At 34.5% G+C, this 22,728-nt stretch overlaps 1 protein-coding gene across 4 annotated transcripts in view; it reads right to left on the bottom strand.

The window, feature by feature from the left end:
- Positions 1 to 22,728, bottom strand: part of LOC111504313 (uncharacterized MFS-type transporter C09D4.1) — a 77,601-nt gene extending 54,873 nt beyond the window's left edge. For 3 of the 4 annotated variants that reach the window (XM_023158829.2, XM_023158830.2, XM_074186053.1), the window contains exon 1: positions 3,127 to 3,470. In XM_023158829.2, coding sequence (XP_023014597.1) covers positions 3,127 to 3,396 — 270 coding nt within the window. In that variant the 5' untranslated portion in view covers positions 3,397 to 3,470. Of the gene's footprint in view, positions 1 to 3,126; positions 3,471 to 10,327; positions 10,482 to 22,591 lie in introns of those variants that run through there. The other variant, XM_023158832.2, reaches the window with a different exon arrangement.

The raw sequence follows: 22,728 nt of genomic DNA, 5'->3' as shown, positions 1-22,728 counted from the left end.
ATTGTTATTTACGGTGCGACGCGTAACTTTCACGAGACCGAAAGGATTTTCAATGAACGTTTTCCGAATCGTCCTATCTGTAAAAAATATTTGAGGGAACTTGTATCCAAATTCACAACTACCGGTAATGTACATAACAAAAAGCCCCCAGGTCATCCGTCCATTCCGGAAGAACATCAAGTGCAAATAATTGGTGAGATGGTAGTAAATCCTGAACAGTCTACCTATTCCGTCGCGAATGTTTGTGAGGTGTCTCCTTCTACTGTGTGGAGACTTTTGAAGAGGAATAGGTATCATCCATACCAAATTGAAATGGTACACCAATTAACTGAAGATAACCCTGATCGAAGAACTGAATTCTGCGAAATCATGACGGAAACCATTGCAAGGCATCCTACCCATCTTCACAATATTTGTTTTTGTAATGAATGTACATTTTTTTAAACGACAATGTTCACAGACAAAATTGCCGTTATTGGAGTGACACCAACCCTCATGTTTTCCGGAAAACACATACCCAATATCCAGAAAAAATTAACGTTTGGGAAGGGATATTAGAAAACCATATTGTAAGACCTCTATTCATTGATCAAAATTTAACAGGGAAACTGTATTTGAATATGCTGGAAACTACTGTTGACCTTCTCATCTCTGAAATCGTCGAAGGGACTAGTGAATTCGATATGGATATTGTATTCCAACAAGATGGAGCACCACCACACTACTCCAGAGAAGTAAGAAACTATTTGGATACTACTTTTCCCGGTTGTTGGATTGGCCGTCGGGATCCTACAGAATGACCAGACCACTCGCCAGATTTGACACCTTTGGGATTTTTTATAGGGTTATTTGAAAAAAAAGGTGAAAGAAACTGAACCTGCTTGAATATTGGATACACAGCAGAGAATAATAAATATTTGTAGAGATATTGACGTTACTGTGTTCGAAAATGTTCAGCGTGAAATATCCGATAGGCTGTTCATATGTCTAGAAGTTCAAGGCAATCATTTCGAGCATCTTCTGAACTGACCTCAAGCTTATTACCTTATATTATGTAGTTAAATGTCAATGTATTTTTTATTTAAAGTACCGTCATTTCGTAGTGGTTAAAGATATTGACATTATAGTGTAGTGTTGTGAAGCATTTGTCATGAGCTTCAAAAGGATGTGCCAAGACCCCTTTTCTATTAAAATTTTTTCCCAGATTGCGCCCAGTCGCCATCTTGAAAGTTTCATCTGTCAATTTACTTCAAAATAAAGTATTCATGTATTAATTTCATTATCCCAAATTTAAATTTTTTGAGTTGACCCGTTCATAAAATAAAAGGGGGGACATTAAAGAAATGCACTGTTTTACCGTCCTAATTGAAATGAATAAATATAGTTGAAAAATACAAAAACACGATTTTAAATAACATCGAACTGAAAAGGTAAAAATGATTTCTTTCACATAAGCTTAAAACAATAACGATCGTAAAATACTGGTATTATTGTGAAAAAAGCGTTGCGCTAGATATACAAAAAATAAGGCACACGGCGCCCACGCTTTTTTCATAATAATACTAGTATTTCTCGATCGTTATAGTTTTAAGCTTATTCTGAAAAAATTATTTGTATCTTTTTAGTTCGATGCTCTTCAAAAGCGTGTTTTTCAGTTTTTTCAACTATATTTATTTTTTACTTTTCACTTTTATATGCTATAAAAGCGTGTTTTTTAGTTTCTCAAACTATACAAGGTGTAACAAAATAATTGTAGAACATTCAAAGAGGTGATTCCTCGTCGAAAAAAAGATAGGATCTTATATAAAATTTCGTTGGAGTATCCCTTGTTGAGATACAGCCCCTTAAAGCGGGTACATAAAATTTGTAAAACAATTTTTTTCATAAGCACTAAAGAAGTTGCAATATTGAAATTAACCTGACGTTTTGTACTACCAAAAAGACACTTAGCCAGAAATTTATTTGGTTTACCCCATGGTTGTAAGAAGTGGAAAACGCAACCCCTAAACTTTATTTCCAATGTAACTTTTTGTCTTATATTGTTTACCAAATGAATATTACTGGAGTTTTTCCCAACACCAAATCGTTATTTTTAACACCTCGACACGTGTTTCGATCACCAAGTGATCACTTCATATCTAAATATTTCATCTGTAGTACAAAATTTCGCTAACACTTATAATTCTTAAAATCCATTTTTTATTTTGATTTTCTTTTGAACAACCTATCAAGGAGATTACGTACAGTACCATCTGCCCGCGAATAGATCAACAAATATCAAGGCGGTTCCGTACAGCGCCATCTGCCCGCGAATAGATCAAAAAATATCAAGGAGGTTACGTACAACGCCATCTGCCCGCGAATAGATCAAGCAATAATAATGTCGATAATTCTGTCAATACAGATCCCGAACTTGGGAGTTACAAGCAAGCAAACATACATACATATATACATACAGGTGAAGCTAATATAAAGCGTGTAATGTAAAAATACATTTACACTTCTAGGAGATAATAATATTCAATTTCCTCATACTGCCTCTGGATTAATAACATTACCAGAAAATAATTTACATTAATCTGTGAAAATAACAGATATTGTATCATAATAATAACATTCACTTTTCTTTGCTAAGTATCATGAAACGAAAAAAATACCAATATTATTAAAGCATTTCTATGTGCAGCAGCGTATTCAATGTATGTGGTGAGTGGTAGAACTCTAAACGAACGTCGCGTCGATATGGTTGTGCACAGTTTTCTAAATTAAGCGGCGTAATGAAAAACTTCGACAACGGACATCAAAGGTGCCAATTCCAAGTGGCCATAAACTGTATCAGTATAGCCGTAAAAAACTTATTTCAATTGAATGAAATGTTATGTGGGTGAGTATTATGAAACAATTTTGAAATTTGAAAGAAAATGTGGATATCATAACGAGTGAAGTCAGATGTCCGAAAAAATGTAATGGAAAAAAGCAGTCAGAAAGACCGTGAGTGGTCATGAACATGTAAATTGAACAAAATATTTGGGAAGACATGAAAAATTCAATGATATGAATGAACATATAAACTTCAAAATCCATATACCTTTTACCTCCCATTGAAACTATGAAAACCAAAATTACCTGTTTGTCTATGATGTAAGAAGCTGGTATCACAAATACGGGATAAACGGCCATATACAGAATCGATATTAAATCAACCTCTATACTGCTAACATTGTAATACTCCATGACGAGATTTGTTATACTGGAGTAACAAATCCACTGCATAGAACTCAAGGCCGAATAATTTATATAAATGAAAAGAATGAACCATCTTCTCTTGAATGTCTTTATGTTTTGTTGGATATCTCTGCTGAGGAGTTTCTTTCCAGATTCTAGTTCTGTTTCCATAACCTTTCTCAAACTCCTTGAATGATTAAATCAAATGGAAATTCACACACTCGATAAAGTTGAATTGTTCAAAGCGTATTTATATTTTATATCTTCAATATTATCTACTTCAGATATATTTGCAGACAGTATTTAACACCTACTTATGTAAAACCTGTCACAATACCTGGTGTTCCATTGAAGTTGGAATGGTGGCGCGTTTGTTGATTAGTTATAAAAGTGATATATGAAAGGCATAGGTCACTGATCTTATCACAACAAGAGACATATCTGCTAATTTGAATTTGAAAGATTCCTCCAATTGTTGATTCCGGGCATTGTGTGTTCAAATCTTTATGATGAGTAGAATATGGAACGAAAAGAAATAAACATTCGTTCTGTTGATGTGCATTTCGCTAATTAGGTTAGATGATTGAGCCATCTCCTGATGAATATTAGATTTTCGTTATCACTTGGCAGTCAACTATACGCCAATCGGTCTATTGCTAATTTGCTAAACGGCAAATGTCGATAAGAATTGTTGATCGGTCATTCGTTTCAAATCTGTTTTTTACTCCTGAAGGCCAATGTTCGTGATACCCACGGCTTAATGAAGCTGAGGCAGTTCATAAATTCTACTGCAAATGCAACATGTTGATGTATATTTTCCAAAAAAATATTTAGGTAATGGAAATGATTTTTATTTGAATACGGGACCCCTCGAGCAATCTGGAGCCCGGAGATGCAACCCTGATAAGCCTGAATTTCACTAGTTCGGACTTCCATTGTCTAATATTATAGAATATGATTTGAAATCTCCGAAAGAATGAATAAAATTTGAATATAATAAAAAATTATCACGAGGGTGGTCTCAGAAGTACCTAATCGGCCTAACCTAGAGATGGCGGTAGTCGTTTGTGAAATATCACTGTATTAGATTATAAAGTATACAATCTATATAGAAAATGTTTGAAGATGCTGCATTGTTTAGTATTTGTTTGACAGCCATCAATAACGAACGTTTTCGGTGAATTTGTGAAAATGGAGAAAATTGGTCATCATTATGGTAATATGTTAAAGTCTATTTTTTCGCTCACCAGCTATGTGATACATTCGAAAGGCCTGAGCCCAACCAATATAAAAACCGAAGTAGATTCTATTCTGGGTGAGTCTCTTCCTTCGTTCACAACAAATATTTGGTAGCACAGTTTGAAGGAGACCTTATGAGTTGCCAAGATGAGCATCGCAGTAGTCGACCAAATAAGGTGACAACTCCAGGAACGGTAAAGAAAATCCACAAAGCGGTACTGAATGATCTTCCACTGAATGCGCGAGCTAACAGACTCAGTAGACATTTCAGAAAGTGCAGTACATCATATATTATCTGAAAATTCGGACATGAAAACGTTGTGTGCAACGTTTGCTCACACTCAAGCAGAAACAGTGTCGTGAAGATGTTTCAATTGAGTGTTTAGCGAATTTTCACAGCTACAAAGCAGAATTCTTGCGCCGTTTCATAACTATGGATGAAACGTGAGTCAATCACTTCACACCCTAGACAAAAGAACAATCAAAACAACGGCTTCAAAGAAGGCCAATACCGTTTTATTTGCAGGGAAGATCATGGCATTTGGGATGCGCGTAGAATAATTTTCATTGCCTAAGGTAACGTTATGAACGGCGAGTATTATGCGAACTTATTGCAACGTTTTAGTAAACGAATCAATCAAAAACGGTAGTATTTTGCTTGGAAAAAAGTGTTGTTTTATCAAGACAATCCACCAGCTCGCAAATCCATTATCGCAATGACCAAAATTAACGAAGTATTAAAAGTTGAATTGCAATCTCATGCACCTTATTCCCCAGATTTAACCCCTTCGGATTATTTTCTGTCCCCAAACTTGAAAAACTGGCTCAGTAGTCAAAGATTTTCCAACGATAAAGAAGTAATGTCAGCAGTTGATGGCTACTTAGTGGAACAAGACAGTTCTTATTATAAAAACGGTATCGAAATTATTTAAAATTGCTGAGAAAAGTGTAGAGAGCTGTACAAAGCTGTATAGACTGTATACAATGTTGGAAAATATATTTTTTTAAACTTGTTGTGTTTTCTTTGTTGGGTCGGGTATTTCTGGTACCACCCTCGTATATTAAACAATAAATCGTGAAATTTTATTGTAATTCCGTTTCACGGTTTAGTGCTTGATGAACACAATTGTTATTTTATTTTTAGCCATTCTTTTCAATTTTCAATTCCATTTGTTCTTCCAGAGATTTCAAATCATATTATATCATATTAGACAATGAAAGTCTGAACTGGTAAAATTCACCATGAAACATTGTCAACCAATTTCAAACAAACCTTGACAACCCTCTCTATCAATTCGCTACTGGTACTGATGAAATGTTGAAAAACTTACTCGAAACAAATGATGACAATCCAAAAGTAACAAATACTGTAAACTGTGTAGAACTTGACCGATGTTTTTGATACATTTCTTTATTCGTTTATAAAAATTGAAATGTACTATCATAAATACGATAATCAATTTAGAGTAAGAAATTTCAAATTTGAAATTAGCGACTAGAAATTATCGATTTACGTAGAATTCGAATTGCTGTACATTATATTCAAATCGAAAAACTGTCTTGAAACGTTTATTTCACGTGGACACCTTCCTTCAAAAGAATGAGTTTTTAAGTTGAACTTAATGAGTTGGGTTGAACTCCGAAACAATGAGTAACTGTTTTTTGCCACATACTTCTGACGAATCACTCTGTGTGGAATCAAGCAGTCTCAGTCAGCGAAGACTTTTCCAAAACCCGAAAATAGACGAAAAAAATATACATGCAATACTCATACCATTGTTTGATAATACACTTAAAGTCAATATAGACGATTCCGATATCAGAAACATACATAGGATAGGAAAATCGCAAAAAAATTCGAAAAGGCCTATTGTTGAATTTTTGACAAATAAATTAAAAATAGAAATACTTAATAGGGCAACGGAATCGAAGGGAAGTGGCATATTTATATCCCCTGATAGAAGACTATCAGAAAAATTAATTTCTGCTGTCACAGTTGAAAGTAAACCTTGAACAGATTTGGATAAGCTAGAAAATTGTCAAACATAATTTTGCGATAGGTGTTGCCCACAAGCCCACCAATCATTCACCATGTGATTTTATAAACAGGCTGGAAAATAAAATATCAAATCTCATACCCAAATTTGATGAAGTTTTCGTTTTAGGATATTTTAATATCGACCAGTATTTACAATAAAATGAATGACATGCTTAATGGATAAGGGCTTTCACGACTTATCCAGTCTCCTTCCAGAATAACTATTGCATCAAGTTCACTTTTAGATCTCATTATATCTTCAATGTTGGTCTGGTTAATCATATCTCAGATCATGAATTCACTTAAGTAGAATTGAATGTAATCAGTGAATCAAAACATCCTGTTTACACATCTTTTAAACATTTTAGAAATTTAAATCATAATAAATTCTATTTTGATTTTATCTTGATAGATTTTCAAGTGATTTTTGTAATGAATCATTTGAATTTCATAAATGACAACATTCTGTATCTCTAAGACGAATACGAATAATAAAACCTTACACATTTTGGATTACAGAAAACATTAAGTTAATCATTTCGTTGAGAGATACTGCTCATAAAAAATAGAAAAAGAGTAAAATTGAGTCTCGTTATAACTATTACAAAATGCTGAGAAATTTTACCACTTTGTCATGCCGAAATGAAAGAAAAGCGTATTATCAATATATTTTTCTTAGAATCGGTGTGAATGAAACTTGAAAAAATTTGGATCATCTCAATGTACGATAACAAAAGCCAAAACTTCCCGGGAATTTCTCAGACGTGAATGAAATCAATAATTACTTTATGAAAGGGAATACGAAAGATAGATGTGATCTGGATGCAATTGAATTTCATAGTAGAAATATTATAGGACCCTGGAAAACATTTTTTTTTCATGAAGTTTCAGAACAATGTATTCAAAAATCATTATATAACCTAAAATTAAAATGCACAGGAATCAGATGTAATTAATTTGAAATTGATGCTTATGTGTTGTCCGTACGCCCTACCTTATATCACACACATTATACATTTTTGCATTTGAAACAGTGTTTTTCTAGAGCTCTTGTCCAACCATTGCCAAAAAAATACGGTTGAAGAGTTGAAAGATCATCGTCCCGTAAGTATCCTTCCAACACTTTCAAAACAACTTGAAAGACAAATTGATTCACAATTAACGGATTATGTAATGATATTCAATTTACTTCCTGAGGTACAATCTGGATTCAGAAAATATCATAGTTGTGAAGATACTTTACTACACATAACAGCTGACATTTTGAAAGAAATTGACAGAAAAAAGGCAACGGTACTAATATTGTTAGATTAGTCCAAAGCATTTGACACCTTGAATCACATATTGTTAACAAAACTAGAGTACATTGGTCTGTCCGAAGCATTATCTTTTTTCCAAAGTTATCTTTATTATAGGACTCAAAGTGTCAGAATCAATGAAAAATATATCGAATCCTCGTCAAATATTCAGTGGTGTTCCTCAGGGATCAATATTAGGTCCATTATTATTTGCCCTTTATACTTTTGACTTTCAAAAAACAATAAACCACTGTAAGATTGATTTTCATGTTGATGATACTCAGTTGCATTATTCTTTTCACCCACAAGATATTGATACGGTTCTAAATAACATCAAGATATTTCTGATCTTATCAGCCAATCTGAAGTTCACTGTTTAAATGTTCTTTTAGTTCCTAAAAGTCAGGGAAACATTTTGAAAGATGATGTTAGAATATTAGAAGAAAACGAGGAAATGATACTCCAAAAGTCTACTAGAAATATCGGTGTTGTTATGGATGATAAATTGCGATACAAGGAACACATTTGCCATATTAGATGATCGTGCTTTATGAATAAAAAAAATATTCGATTGCAGACAGTACTTGAATGAAAAAAGTTAAATCTATACTTTGTGAGGCTTTAGTGTTATCTTGATAAAACTATTGTGATTCTATTTATGGGCCTTGTATTGTTGCAGATGATATACGTCGCATACAAGTCATGCGAAATTCATGTTTACGACTTATTCAATGAATTAGAAAACGAGAAGGCACATCCCATAATTGAATGAACAGAAGTGGTTAAATATGACAAAAAGATGATTTTTCCATGCCTGTCTATTTCATAGAATAGTTACATTGAACACACCCCGCTATCTAACACACCGATTTACATTTCGAAATGATCAGATTGAAGAGAACTGTGACACCTCCTATCCCCAGCACAACAATTTTTAGAAGATCGTTCTCTTATCAAGTATCATGAATTTATAATTCAATTCCGCAAAAATTCAAGTCACTGAATATATTTGCTTTCAAAAAACAAATGAAAGCATTTCTTCTGAGTGAACAAATGTCTCAACAGACATTGAAAATTGATAGGCTATGACTTAGGATATGATTAACAGTGAATCATTTTTTTTTTCAAGTTATAGCTGTATTGGTGTACTTATGTGATTGTATAAATTTAAGTAGAATTAGATGTTAATTAGTTCAATTCAAAATTAAATGTATTATTAGTTATCTCCCTCGCTTGAAAATAATAACAGAGGTCAATGTACTGTTCATAAAATACATCGATCACCTGATCTTCCGCGTTTTCTCGTAATCACCATAGTTAAATAGTAATGTAATATTTATAAAAATAATACTAATTATGACAAATGAAAACCTATTATTATTATTAAAACTGATGCATGTGGTGTATTCGTGTTTGCAGTTGGAACGACTCTGAAACGGTTTCTTTCTCTCTCTATCTCTTTCTCTCTAGGTTTATTGGATGTTGCTTCCCACTCAGGTGCACCGACGGATCTCCTATCAAAATTAACAGGAGCTTCGTCGGTGGAGCGCAGCGGTCTTCTTCGAAGCAATGCTGCCACCCTCTCTGTATCGAATTTATATAATCATAAAAACACTTGAAATTTTTTATAAAGTCACCTCCTGCTCGAGAGACTTTCTGATTTTTTACAATTCTTACACATATCTTTCGTATAATTGGTCCCACGTGGACATCCAGTCCTCGCCTGCCCTTAATCGGCTCGAATGGGGATAGGTGTTATATAAATCCACTTTAGCACTCCCACGTGGACATCCGGTCCACCCCGTTCTCCAATCGACGTGACTGAGAGTGCTATTTCTCTTTCAAAACACTGATAAAACTTTAAAAAAGTTATTTTCATGGTGGCACGTTCTATAACGGCGGACAATCACAACACAAACTGGGTTCCATCTCCAACAATGGCGTCCGCGTACCTTCTTTGTGGACGGTCGTTATCGACACTTATCTCCGCTTTCCTTTCTCCGCTTCATTCTGTGAATGAAGCGGAGAAAGGAAAGCGGAGATAAGTGAACGTACTCGAATAGCCCATAAATAGTCATCTCTCGGAGGAATTAGTCCAGTCATCATCGGGTGACGATTATGGATAGTAACAATCGAAACGTCGTGAAGTAACTTGGCTTGGAATCTCCTAATTTTTTTATTTTATTTTTGTTCAATTGTTCCATTTTTACCTGTATTTCATTTCACCATTATTTCATTTCAGGTTTTTTGCTCAATATAACTGTTTTTTTCAGCTATTCATTTTTTTTTAGTTCCTTCAGGGATTTCAAATCATTTTATATAATATCAGACAATGGAAGTCCGAACTAATGAAATTCATTATGAAACGTTGTCAACCACCTTCAAATAAAATTATTCGGGAATGTAGCTCAATGCGACTATTTAGGAATGGAGTTGGATGGTCCATTGCGATTTGCAGTAAATGAAATATTAGGGTGTCCTGTATTTTATTAAAGTTTCTATTCAAAAAAACCTTAATGCTACTTACCAGTAACTTTTTTTCTCCTTGTTATGAAACATTCGCTTCTGACTTGGATGGAGAAATTTATCTGTTGATTGTTTTGGAAAAACAAACCACTCTCTTGCCTGACTCTAGTCAACAATGTTTCTTGGTGTTCTTTACAGGTGCAGATTTCCATTGTCTGAAAAAGTGAAAGAAAACATTAAAATGAATTGAATGAAATATTAAATTACACTGAAAATAACCGGACCGAAATTTCAAGCGAGTTAGTCAATATCAATAAATTATTACAAGAAACTAAATATTTCGAAACATTCATCTCTCCCAACCACCTATACAGTAGGTTCTGGTGAATGCCTGCTGAAAATCTACTGCTTTCCCGACTGATATCACGCTGGATACTGAATTAGATCTGACGAAACTTTATGCAAGATACCTCACAGAGATTAGTTTCGCAGATGTTTCTCGTTCATCCAGCAGCTGGGATCATGCTCAATCGAGTCCCGGGTATTTTGATGCCTTTGTAGGATGTTTACTGCATTAACGAGAGGTGGTACTTCCAAATCGGTATGTAGGTGATCTATTCGAATAATTTCAGCATGATCGTTCTGCTGGATAAATGAGAAACATCTTCGAGACTAACCTCTGGGAGGTATCGTGCATAAATGTCTGTCGGATATAATTCAATACTAAGCGTGGTATCAGCTGGAGCAGTAGTTGTTTTCCGGAGGTATCTACTAGAACATACTGTCTAGGTAGTTGGGAGGAATTAATGTTTTGAAATTCAATTTCGAGATATTTGTTTTCTTGTATGTTTGCATCTCTGCTCGATACAGGTTTGCTGTCTGCATAGGATCTTTATTGCACTGGAGAGAGGTAATACTTCGAAATTGATCTGTAATTGATCTATTTCAATAATTTCAGCATGGTACTGCTGCTGGATTAACGAGAAACGTCCGCGAGACTAGCCTCTGTGAGGAATCTTGCATAAGTGTCTGTCGGATATGATTCAATACTAAGCATGCTATCAGCCTCTGTGAGGAATCTTGCATAAGTGTCTGTCGGATATAATTCAATACTAAGCTTGGTATCAGCTGGAGCAGTAGTTGTTTTCCGGAGGTATCTACCAGAACATACTGTCTAGGTAGTTGGGAGAAATGAGTGTTTTGAAATTCAATTTCGAAATATTTGTTTTCTTGTATGTTTGCATCTCTCCTCGTTACGGGTTTGCTTTCTGGATAGGATCTTTACTGCACTGAAGAGAGGTGAAACTTCGAAACTGATCTGTAGTTGATCTATTTGAATAATTTCAGCATGGTCCTGCTGCTGGATTAACGAGAAACGTCTGCGAGACTAGTCTCTGTGGGGAATCTTACATAAGTGTCTGTCGGATATAATCCAATTCTAAGCGTGGTATCAGCTGGAGCGGTAGTTGTTTTCTGGAGGTATCTACCAGAACATAATGTCTAGGTAGTTCAAAGAAATGAATGTTTTGAAATTTAATTTCGAGATATTTGTTTTCGTGTATATTTGTATCCCTCTTCGATACAGGTTTGCTGTTTGGATAGGATCTTTACTGCACTGATGAGAGGTAATACTTCGAAACTAATCTGTTCTATAGTCTAGGTAGTTGAGAAAGATGAATGTTTCGAAATATATTCAAAAATCACTTTATTGCGAGATTTTCACTAAACAGTTTTACAAAAACGCAACATGTGTTTCTTCAAATAATTGCTTTACTCAGTGAAGACACGCCCGAAGAAGCCATTGTATGGCGAAACACGTGTTGCATTTTCGTAAAACTGTTTAGTGAAAATCTCACAATAAAGTGTTTTTTGAATACGTCAGTTATGGATGTTCATCAAGTATCGGCCAATTCCATCATATATCTTTAAAATTCCATTTCGAAATATTTATTTTCTTGTATGTATGTATCTCCCCTCGATACGGTCTTCAGTTCATGATAAATCAATAATAATAACATCTTAACGGGTAAATCTCGCGACAAGACTTCATATCATTCAGCGTGACTCACGGTCGATGGTAGGTTAGACGTTTCTGGATAACGCAAAGCATTTTAATACTTTTTTGTTGATAATGTCCTATACCTATCTCTATCTGTTTTCGAGATAAAAAATAAATTGTGCTAAATATGGTCCAAAAGATAGCCTTAATTGAAATTAAGTATATCAGTACTCTCATTTCATGAAAAGTTGATATTTTGATGACAATTTGGACAAACTCGAAATATTCAAATAACACCAAGAAATCGACTCCATATCATACAGGGCGTGCTAAAATTACTATTATTTCCATTGTGCATAAAATTAGTCGGAAGTTCATTTATTCAAATGAAACCCCCAGTATATTACTCGATAAATTGAAATATGGTGAAAAATGCTTCAAGATGATATACATGTCCCTATACCTAAATCGTCAGGTTTTCTTAATAAAGCCGTTTTTGTGGAAAAATAGTTATTCACGTTTTACCTACAAGTGTTGAAAGTGGCATTTTATTTTGTGAGTGGGGATTATTGCAAAACGAGCGTCAGCAAGTGGAGCAAACTCACGAGCAAAATAAAATCACTTTTAACAAATGTATCATACGCATTTTTTTGTATAACGTTACTGCTGATAATAAAAAAAATTATAGGGTCCATGGGATTTGAACACACGATCTTTGGATTACAAGACATGTTACAATTACATACGCCAACTCACGTTATTTTAAGGAGGATTATTGGTGAGTCATGAAAGACTCACTACATTTGGACTGAATACTACTTCGTTATCGTCAGTAACTTCACAGGGATTTAATATTACCAATAGCACGAACTGCATGTGTGAACTTTTCTAAATGATTTTTTGGTAGGTGTTCTGATTGAAGTGTTTCTATCAAAGTGATTTTCAATAACAGTTGTACAAAAAATTATTTTTAAAGAATTTGATTTCTAGGTAGCCGTGGAAATATCAAGCTTATGACAGTTTAGTGTCTTTTATAAGTGATTGATGAATGGTTATTGACGGTGTTTCAAAAAATCGCCAAAAATGAATGCAAATATTGATTATTCAAATGAAGTTCTTATGAAATTATTTATTATACACGGACAGTGTGATCAAATCATTGCCAGAACTTGTAGAAAATTCAACCAAATGTATCCTGAATTAACACCAATGAACGAGAGGAAGTTTGTAAGATTACAAAATAATTTCCTTAACTATGGCTTCATGTTAAAAGCGCCTTCAATATTACCAAAACCTGTTATTTCAAACGAGGACAATACTGTTAACGTTTTGGCATATTTTTATGCATATCCAGAAGCTTCCATTTGCAGTGCAGAAAAAGATTTAGGTGTATCACATGCTTCAGTACAACGAATTATGAAAAATCACGGAATGCTTCCGTATAAATTTACCAAAGTTCAAGCTCTAAAAGCAGAAGACTTCGAACGTAGAATGCATTTTTGTGAATCCCTTTTGATTCATACACAGGAAGATCGGGAATTTTTGTCAAAAATAATTTGGAGCGACGAATCAAAATTTACGAGGGATGGTATTTTCAATAGAAGGAATAAACATTTTTGAGCTGATCATAATCGTCATGTTACAAAAGAAATGGGTTTTCAAGAAAAATTTGACCTGAATGTTTTCTGTATTCTGAAGAACAACAAAATTAGCTGTATTATTATTAGACGACTGTAACCGATTTTCTTGAAAATTTGCCTTTAGAGGAATATAGGAATTCTTGGATTTCACCCAGGAAGTTTCCAGGAAACTTGACGAACTCTTCGACGATCGTTGGTTTAGGCGTTTAGGGTCGTGGGATTGGCCACCGAGATCACCCGATCTCACGCCACTTGACTTTTTTTCATGAGGTGTTTTAAAAGAAAGGGGAAACAGTACTCCAGTGCTTACCAAAGAAGAATTGCGACAGCGAATAGATGAAGATCTGGATCCCCAGGAAATTGAAAAAGCAACCACAAGTCGCGTACAAAAAAAACATTTTGAAGTGTTTAGAATGTAATGGACAACATTTTCAGCATTTCTTGTGAAAATGTGATATTTTGTATACAATTTTGTTATTTTGAATCATCCTATTCTGTTAATGTCTGTACTTTCACATGTTTTAGCCCACAAAATCTTACTTTTCACCTAGAAATGACTGATTTTTGGTACAGTTGTTCCCTGGAAACTTTGAGCCATAGTTGAGGAAATTACTTTATAACCTTACAAACTTCCTCTCGTTCATTGGTATTAATTCAGGATACATTTGGTTGAATTTTTTACACGTTCTGACAATGATTTGATCACTTTGTTCATGTGTATAATAAATAATTTCATAAGAACTTCGTTTGAATAATCGATATTTGCGTTCATTTTGGAAGATGATTCGAAACACCATCGATAACTCTTTGTAAATTACTTATAAAAGTAACCGAACTGCTATAAGCTTGATAATTCCACTGCTACCTAAATCCAAATTCTAAAAAAAATAATGTTTCTAGAAGAAGCGACTTTATTGAGAAAACTTGACGATTTAGGTATAGGGACATGATATATCATCTTGAAGCATTTTTCACCATCTTCCAATTTACCGAGTAATTTACAGAGGGTTTTATTTGAAAAAATGAACTTTTGACTACTTTTATGCACAATGGAAATAATAGTAATTTTAGCACGCCCTGTATGATATGGAGTCGATTTCTTGATGTTTTTTGAATATTTCGAGTTTGTCCAAACTATCATCAGAATATCAACTTTTCATGAATTGAGAGTACTGATGTACTTATTTACAATTAAGGCTATGTTTTGGACCATATTTAGCACAATTTATTTTTTATCTCGAAAGCAGATAGAGATAGGTATAGGACATTATCAACAAAAAATCATTAAAATACCAGAGCAATTCCAAAAATGTATTAATATATGAGGTGTTCCATTAAAAAAAATAAAGTTGCTAGGACTTTCTAATGGAAGTGGCAACGCCGCAATGCTGAAAATATTTTAGATCAATAGAACAGGTAAGGAAATGTGGGAGGTGAAATTTTCAGAAGCGTGAAAGCGAATATATACAGCGTGAGTCACGCTGTATATATTGTGCAATATAATAAACTGATGGGTTTGAAATAATTTGAAACTCATTTTATTTTTATTGGAATATGTTAATGAAAGCTTTGTCCAAAATTATTTTTATCATTAATTTACTTTCATTTTTTGTTATGACTGAACACATTCCATAATCTCTTCATTTTATTAAATGTGTCATTGTTACTTGGTGCTCAAAACATTGGTTCGAGCATTACCAAAGTATACCTTACTTTTGCCAAGTTAAAACTCTTTATATCTGATATGGCGACCATCGTGTTTTTCGTCATTTGGGATTTTTCCCTTGAACTGTTCCATTTCACATCCATATCATGGTAGTGCATGAAAGAACATAGTGCACATCTTTGGGAGTCCACCGTATTGAAATTGAAATGACGTGAAACATGTATAAGAATATAATACGTTGTTTAGTGTTTGTGTGAGTCATCTTCTTTTCTATTCCATTACCATTTGGAATATATTCGGGCTCACTATATAAATGTTTGAAAGAGCGATGACAGATTTTGAACTATGAAAAAATGTCATACATATTGAGTTTGTAATTTTCAATTACTATGTTCTATTCTTGTATTGTTTCATATGTCAAAGTTGAATGTAACTTCGTCGAACATTTCTACACACCCAAAACTAGAAACCGTAAATCCTGACAGATATTCCTAACTTACGTTTGTAGTACTAACTGAATAGAATAAAGTGATATCCTTGTGATTCAATGTTCTGGATTTTAAAGTAGTTGGTTATTTCACTATTTTCCTCCAAATTGTATCTGAAAGAAACTTCGGTAGGTAACTGTTATCACCCGAAGACGATACTAACAATCGAAACGTCGTGACATAACTTGGTTTGGAATCTTTTAATTTTTCATTTTCATTAATAATATTTTTTAATTTCCGATGCCGATGTGAAAAGAAACCACAGAAAAAGTTATATTAGTGATTCAGGAAACATAATTGAGTTCTCTTAAGTGGTATAGGTATGAGCCATAGAGGTGTTGAGTTTATATTTGTGGAGTACAGAGAAGGAAATACTTATATTGTCGCAATGCCGTTGTTCTCAACTATGCCAAACATGCCTTAAAAATCTTCAATCTGATCATGGCACTGAGTTCTATAGTTTAAAATTTTCATCAATGTTTCATCAATTATTACTGAACATTCCTATAATGTGGAAACCGCGTATCTGGTCTCTCCCAATATATATAAACTCAGGATCGAAACACTTAGTCACCAATTACAGGGGCATTAGTAAACTATGTATATTTAGCAAACTTGTAAATGTCTGATCTATGATCAACCATATTAAGGATTTAGGAGTTATTTTCGACAATAGATTAAGTTTAAATTCACATTGTAAATATTCCATAAAGAAATGTAACAGGATGATAGGATTCATTAGTAGAACTTGTGAAACTTTTGACAAGCAAGAAGCTATCAAATCATTATATTTTGCTTATGTATATAGTAGACTGAGTTTTGTCAGCGTCATTTGGAGTCCTGGCTATAACTTCTATAAGGTTAGACTTGAGAGAATCCAAAATGAATTCATTAGACTTTTGAACTTCAGGATAAATGATGTTTATAACGTTGATAAAATTTATATCCAGCTAGATCAATATTCAACATTTTACTATTATAAAAAAGAAGAATTATCTCGGACTTGGTTTTAATGTTTAAAATCCTTAGGAATTACTATGATGCTCCAGAACTACTATACTTAGTATCTATCCATGTACCGTCCAGAAACATCAGAAATGGCAATTTCTCAATGGAAGCTTTGAACATACCAAATTGGGTCAAAACGCCCCTATTCCTAGGCTTAGCAATAGTTTCAATAAATTCTGCCCGGAGATGGAAATTTCTTGTATCTGATATCAAAACTAACACAAAACAAATTTTTCACAAGTGATCTATTCTTGTAATGAAATCTAAGAATATCTATAATTTTAGGTTTTTTCTTTGTTTTTGTAAACTGGAGATATGTGGATACTGTTTTGGGTTTATACCTGTATGTATCCCAAATCTGAATAAATAAATAAATAAATTCAGTAGCAAGTAGGCTGCAATTGGGAAACGAGATATCAAAACGTTGATGAGTTGGCTTTATAGAGAGTTTTCATTTCGAAGTCATCACAAGTGTTTAAGTATTCTTCCTACAATTACCAATCAATATAATAACGAAGTTCATCGCACCATCCATATGATGCCTGCAGAGGTGAAACCATCCACGGAATTGACAGTTTATGTATGATTCAAGAAGCATCATTGAAAACGTGAGGAAAATTAATTCAGAATTGGGGATATGGTGCGATTCACTAACCATAAAAGTGTATTCGGAAATGTGAATGGACAGCCAATCGAAGGTTCTTTCTATGGAATGGAATTGAATAAAAGACCCCAATACATATTTGGTGGAGCCAGTTATGGAACGAAAAGGATGTCAAAACGTAAAGTGGCTGGGATTCTCCGAACATCACAACTCACGGATCAATGAAAAATCATTAGTGTAATAACATTGTTGTCATTGTACTTGACGCAAAATAGATGAGGATGTTACAAATTATATTTTCATCATAGATTTATTGAAACACTCGGATATATTATTCTTTAGTCAGATTGGTATTTCACAATTTATCACCAAACATGTTGCGCAAATATTTCTATGTTTTTTCAATACTTTTATTTGTAACTAATGTTATTACTACATGAAAAGTTTATTTTTAATTTTTTATGATGATCTCCTACCACGTAATAACGGCTGAATCCATCAATTTATTTCTGAAAATACCCATAATATTGCACAAAACTACCCTGAAACAATTGTACCATTGGTAGTAGTGGTCTACTCCAGGAGTTGAACTTAAATTCGTCCTCTTCGGATGTGAGGTTGGATTTCTTGACACACACTTATGACATGGGTTGAATAATAGCAGTGACAATTGTAACACACTACATTTTCTTCAACTTTGATTGGAAAGCCACATCGGCTTTGAATGTCACTTTTTTGAAAAAAGGCATATTGGTATTAACTGTTAAAACTGGAAATACTGAATTCGACTGAGCTCTCATATCCTACTCTCCCACCTATGAAAGTATAGAACAAGGACTGGGAGTAGTATGGAACGGAATAATGTGGAACGCTACCAGCACCACAATCGAATCAAATAAAAGTCGACTTGCGATCTTATACCTCACTCAGTATAATAAGATGAATTCCGAAAAAATTACCGCTGTATTAGCTAGGATATAACTTGTAGACGGAACTGATTGGAAAGATGACGAGTCGGAGAATGAGGGTGGAGATACTTCCAATAACATTCCACAAGAGGAGGAAATTTGGAAGAGGAGGTTGAGGCCATTGAAGATGAGGCGAATGTTGAAGCCGACGAAGATACCGTTGTCTTAGAGCACGAGGAGATAGTGGAAGGAGATATCGGAAATAATGAAGGTGACCTGAGTCATGAAAGTATTGTGGGTGATTCATCTGAAGATGATCGTGCCTTAATGATATGTCTCCGATGGCCCAACGTCACCGACACATTGGAAGATCGACTAGATCTGTATTGTATGACACATGCGCACGTATGGATCGGAACAATCGATGGCAGTATCCATAAGTTATGTTGGTGTTGCTCCTGATTTTACTCTCTACAAAACAATAATGGTGGATGGTGGACTAGGTCACTTCGGTCCCTCAAATCATTATCGTTTCAGCCGCAAATCAACTCGCGGTCTCAGGTCCGCGGAGGTTTCAATTGCAGATCCAATCGATGGCTTTCTTCGCTCTCGTTAACTTCTTTTCATTTTCTTTTTAAGGCTGTTGCATGTCATCTATACGTCGGCATAGTTGTCTGAAATATTTTTCATATGTGTTATTTCGTGCTAGCGGATTTTTTTTCAACTTATTTGATTGTGAATTACAGGAGTCCAACGAGGTGATATGATTAATGCACTAACAATATCTCAATTGAGGAAATGAATATTTCAAAATGAAAACGGCTTGTATCACGAGACAGTGATTTATATTCTAAAGACATATGTGCAAGTTTCTAAGGAAATTCTTTCAGATGCTTCTAGTTCCTCCTTTGTTTTGGATTATAACTCATCGTCAGTGCAGTAAAGGAACTGTAGGTTGATTGATTGTAGATCTCGATTGATTTTAGCGATGTCCTAGAAGAAGAAGCATTTGCAATAATTTGCTCAATGAGGAAACTTGTTTCCTGAATATAATTTAAATGCCCATCGTGATATTAGCGGTGAAAGTTATTATTTTTGGGTATCCATTTGCCAGATCCTATCGAGGTGAATGTTTGAAATTTCAATTTCAAAGTATTCATTTTAATTATTCCTTTTCCCGAAAAGTAATTTTACCCGGAAAGCTTTCAAATTGATTTCAATTTCTGTTGAAATTTTTCAAAATGTTTCAACAATGCATTCCAATTTAAATGAAATATCAGGTACTTTTTGAAAATTTCCAGTTCCATTTGGGCAAATAAAAAAATGTTCTGAAAGCAAATCTTTCCATTGTTCTAAATAAGCTTGATATATATTTGCATTCGACTTATTTCATTAGCTATGACAAGAAGCTCAATTGGATATAACTGGCGACGCACTAGATGTATTTGTAGATGCATTAATATTTTATGATGGGAAAATCCAATTGAAATATTTCAATTTTGACGTCAAATCAGACCTTTATTTTTGCCTCCCCGCTCTCTCTAATATGCATTTCCCTATACCCCAACAAAAAATTACCATTGTATCCCCCCAATGAAAACTGGAAAAATACTAATATGAATGCCTACTTTTGAATTCCAACAACTTAGTGGAAAACAGAGTGCATCATGTTTTGCTCTTTTTTGCGCCGTTATAGACCTCACTAGTGGTGCTAGTTCGAAACACGATTGCATTGTTGAATCAACTTTCCTCAAAAGACAAGCCGAAATAAGAAAAGTAGATGATATATCACCCGACGAAGACCCCAGCTATGGCATCAACAAAAACCTGAATTCAAGAATATCCCACAAGCGGGCTGTTACAAGGCTTTGCTTTGTGTATGTCTTTCTCTGCAGCTGTCACAACGATGTAATTATAGCCACTCTTATAGATGGCCACCAAAAACCAGAAGCATAAGGGCACCCATTTGTTTTATACGAATGATCTTAAACTTTATGCCTCTCTAGAAAGACACCTCCATCAGTTCTTGAGTTTGGAGTGTCTACATGATAGAATGATACTGGATGGAGCCTGCAAAGCCATCGGGTTAGCGACCATGAGAGCGCAGTAATTTTTTGACACTGAACGAGGTGATTTGTCATCGAGTTAGAACCCATTCAGCAAAACGCCTGCGTAAAAACTGCAGATATCACTTTACTTCTGTGGCAACACAAGGATAAGTTGATGAATGAGGTCTTCTTCAACAACATTGAAGACTTCTGCTTCTCAAAGTGCCTGACCTTCGCTTTCCCCGGGTCGAGTTGGCTGAAGTCGAAAACTAAGGGTTCATCATGGTCTGCCAGGATGGTGTCTCAAACACCTCAGTTTACCGCAGTCGCGTGATAGGTAAAGAAGTTCCTGACACAAATTGCAGGGCCTGCCGCATGGCGCCTAAAACCCTAATACACTTGCCGTCAGTATGTCCAGATTATGCGTATGTTAGCCTATATCCATCGAATCTGCTGAAATTATTGGAACTATGTATTCCCCACCCTCAGGCTCATAATGAGTGATTTTTTGCTGGTATCTTTTTGGCAACACTGTTTTTGACAGATCACGTGTGAATCGTGTCTTGTGTCATTGTCAAACTTGTTCAGTTTGGTCTATAATTTAATCATGAATCAACTTACGAATGAACAACGCTTGCAAATTATTGAATTTTATTATCAAAATTCATAGTCGGTGGAGAAAGTGCATCGTGCATTTATCGAAAGATTGTATTCAGCGACGAGGCTCATTTCTGGTTGAATGGATACGTTAACAAGCAAAATTGTCGCATCTGGAGTGAAGACCAGCCACAAGCATTGCAAGAGCTACCGATGCATCCCGAAAAAGTCACTGTTTGTGTGGATTATGGGTCGGTGGCATCATCGGGCCGTACTTCTTCAAAGACGACAATAGCCGGAACGGTACTGTGAATGGCGAGCGCTACCGTGTGATGATTGACGACTTTTTGTTGCCCAAAATGTAAGAATTGAACATGCCTGATTCAATTGGCCGTCAATTGGCCGTCTAGATCGTGTGATTTAACGCCTTTGAATTATTGTTTGTGGGGTCATGCTAAGGCTCATGTCTACAGGGATGAACCAGCAACGACTGACGCTCTGAAAGCCAATATTGAAGTATTTATACGTGAAATACCGTTCGATATGTTAGAGAGAGTGTGCCAAAATTGGACCTTGCGCATGGACCATCTGAAGCGCAGCCAGGGACAACATTTGCATGAAATCATATTCAAACATTAAATTAAATTGATCGTTCTATCGATTCCAATACAGATTTTATCAATTTTTACAAATTTTTTTCTGTTGCTTCGAAAATAAAAATCCTCTTCATCTTAAAAAATCAACTGTTACAAGTCTATGAGTCTGATGTAGTCCTTTTCGACAATCGTCCGAAAAGAGAACCGACAATGCAACAAAAATGCATTAAATGAAATGTATAGACTAGGAAATATGCTCAGCGATAAATGAAAAATAAGTAAAAATAAATTGATAGTAAAGAAAGCACTGAAAAGAAGAAAATAAACTTCAAGTCAAATCAAGTCAATCAATTCATTACATTACAACATTTATGTGATATGAAAACTCTTCTTGAAATTCGCCTTTGTAGAAACAAGAATACAATATAAAATTTGATCTGAAAAAAAATATATTTTTTACAAAATAGGTGAATCTGGCGACGAGATTCCATATCACATAAATTGTGTAATGTATTATATCTGGGTTTGATTTAATTCAAAGTTCATTTCCTTATTCAAATAAACACGTCATTGTGAGATTTTCACTAGACCTTCGAAAATTTCACAATGAAGTGTTACTTGAATATGTTTTTGATTTTCATCTAGTATTGGCCAAATCATATAGTTTTTCTCCTTTAAAATTAGTATTCCGATTGCCGTTCGGTGCGGTGTTCTGTTTATTGCTTGACTTTTCAGGTAGCTACGAATCTTCAGATCTACAGCTAGACTTACCACAAATCACCACAAATCTCCTGATATCAGACACCGCTGTGGACTTCAATTGATAGATATTCGTTAACCAGTGCACTACATAGGTTTAATACTACTGTCAACTACCTACATATCATCTGAGACTACTGGATTACACG

Source organism: Leptinotarsa decemlineata, unplaced genomic scaffold (genome assembly GCF_025532065.1).
Source record: "Leptinotarsa decemlineata unplaced genomic scaffold, Ldec_3_MD MMD2_tig00078422_RagTag_RagTag, whole genome shotgun sequence".
Taxonomy (NCBI): Eukaryota; Metazoa; Arthropoda; class Insecta; order Coleoptera; family Chrysomelidae; genus Leptinotarsa; species Leptinotarsa decemlineata.
This window is presented reverse-complemented; position numbering and strand designations above follow the sequence as displayed.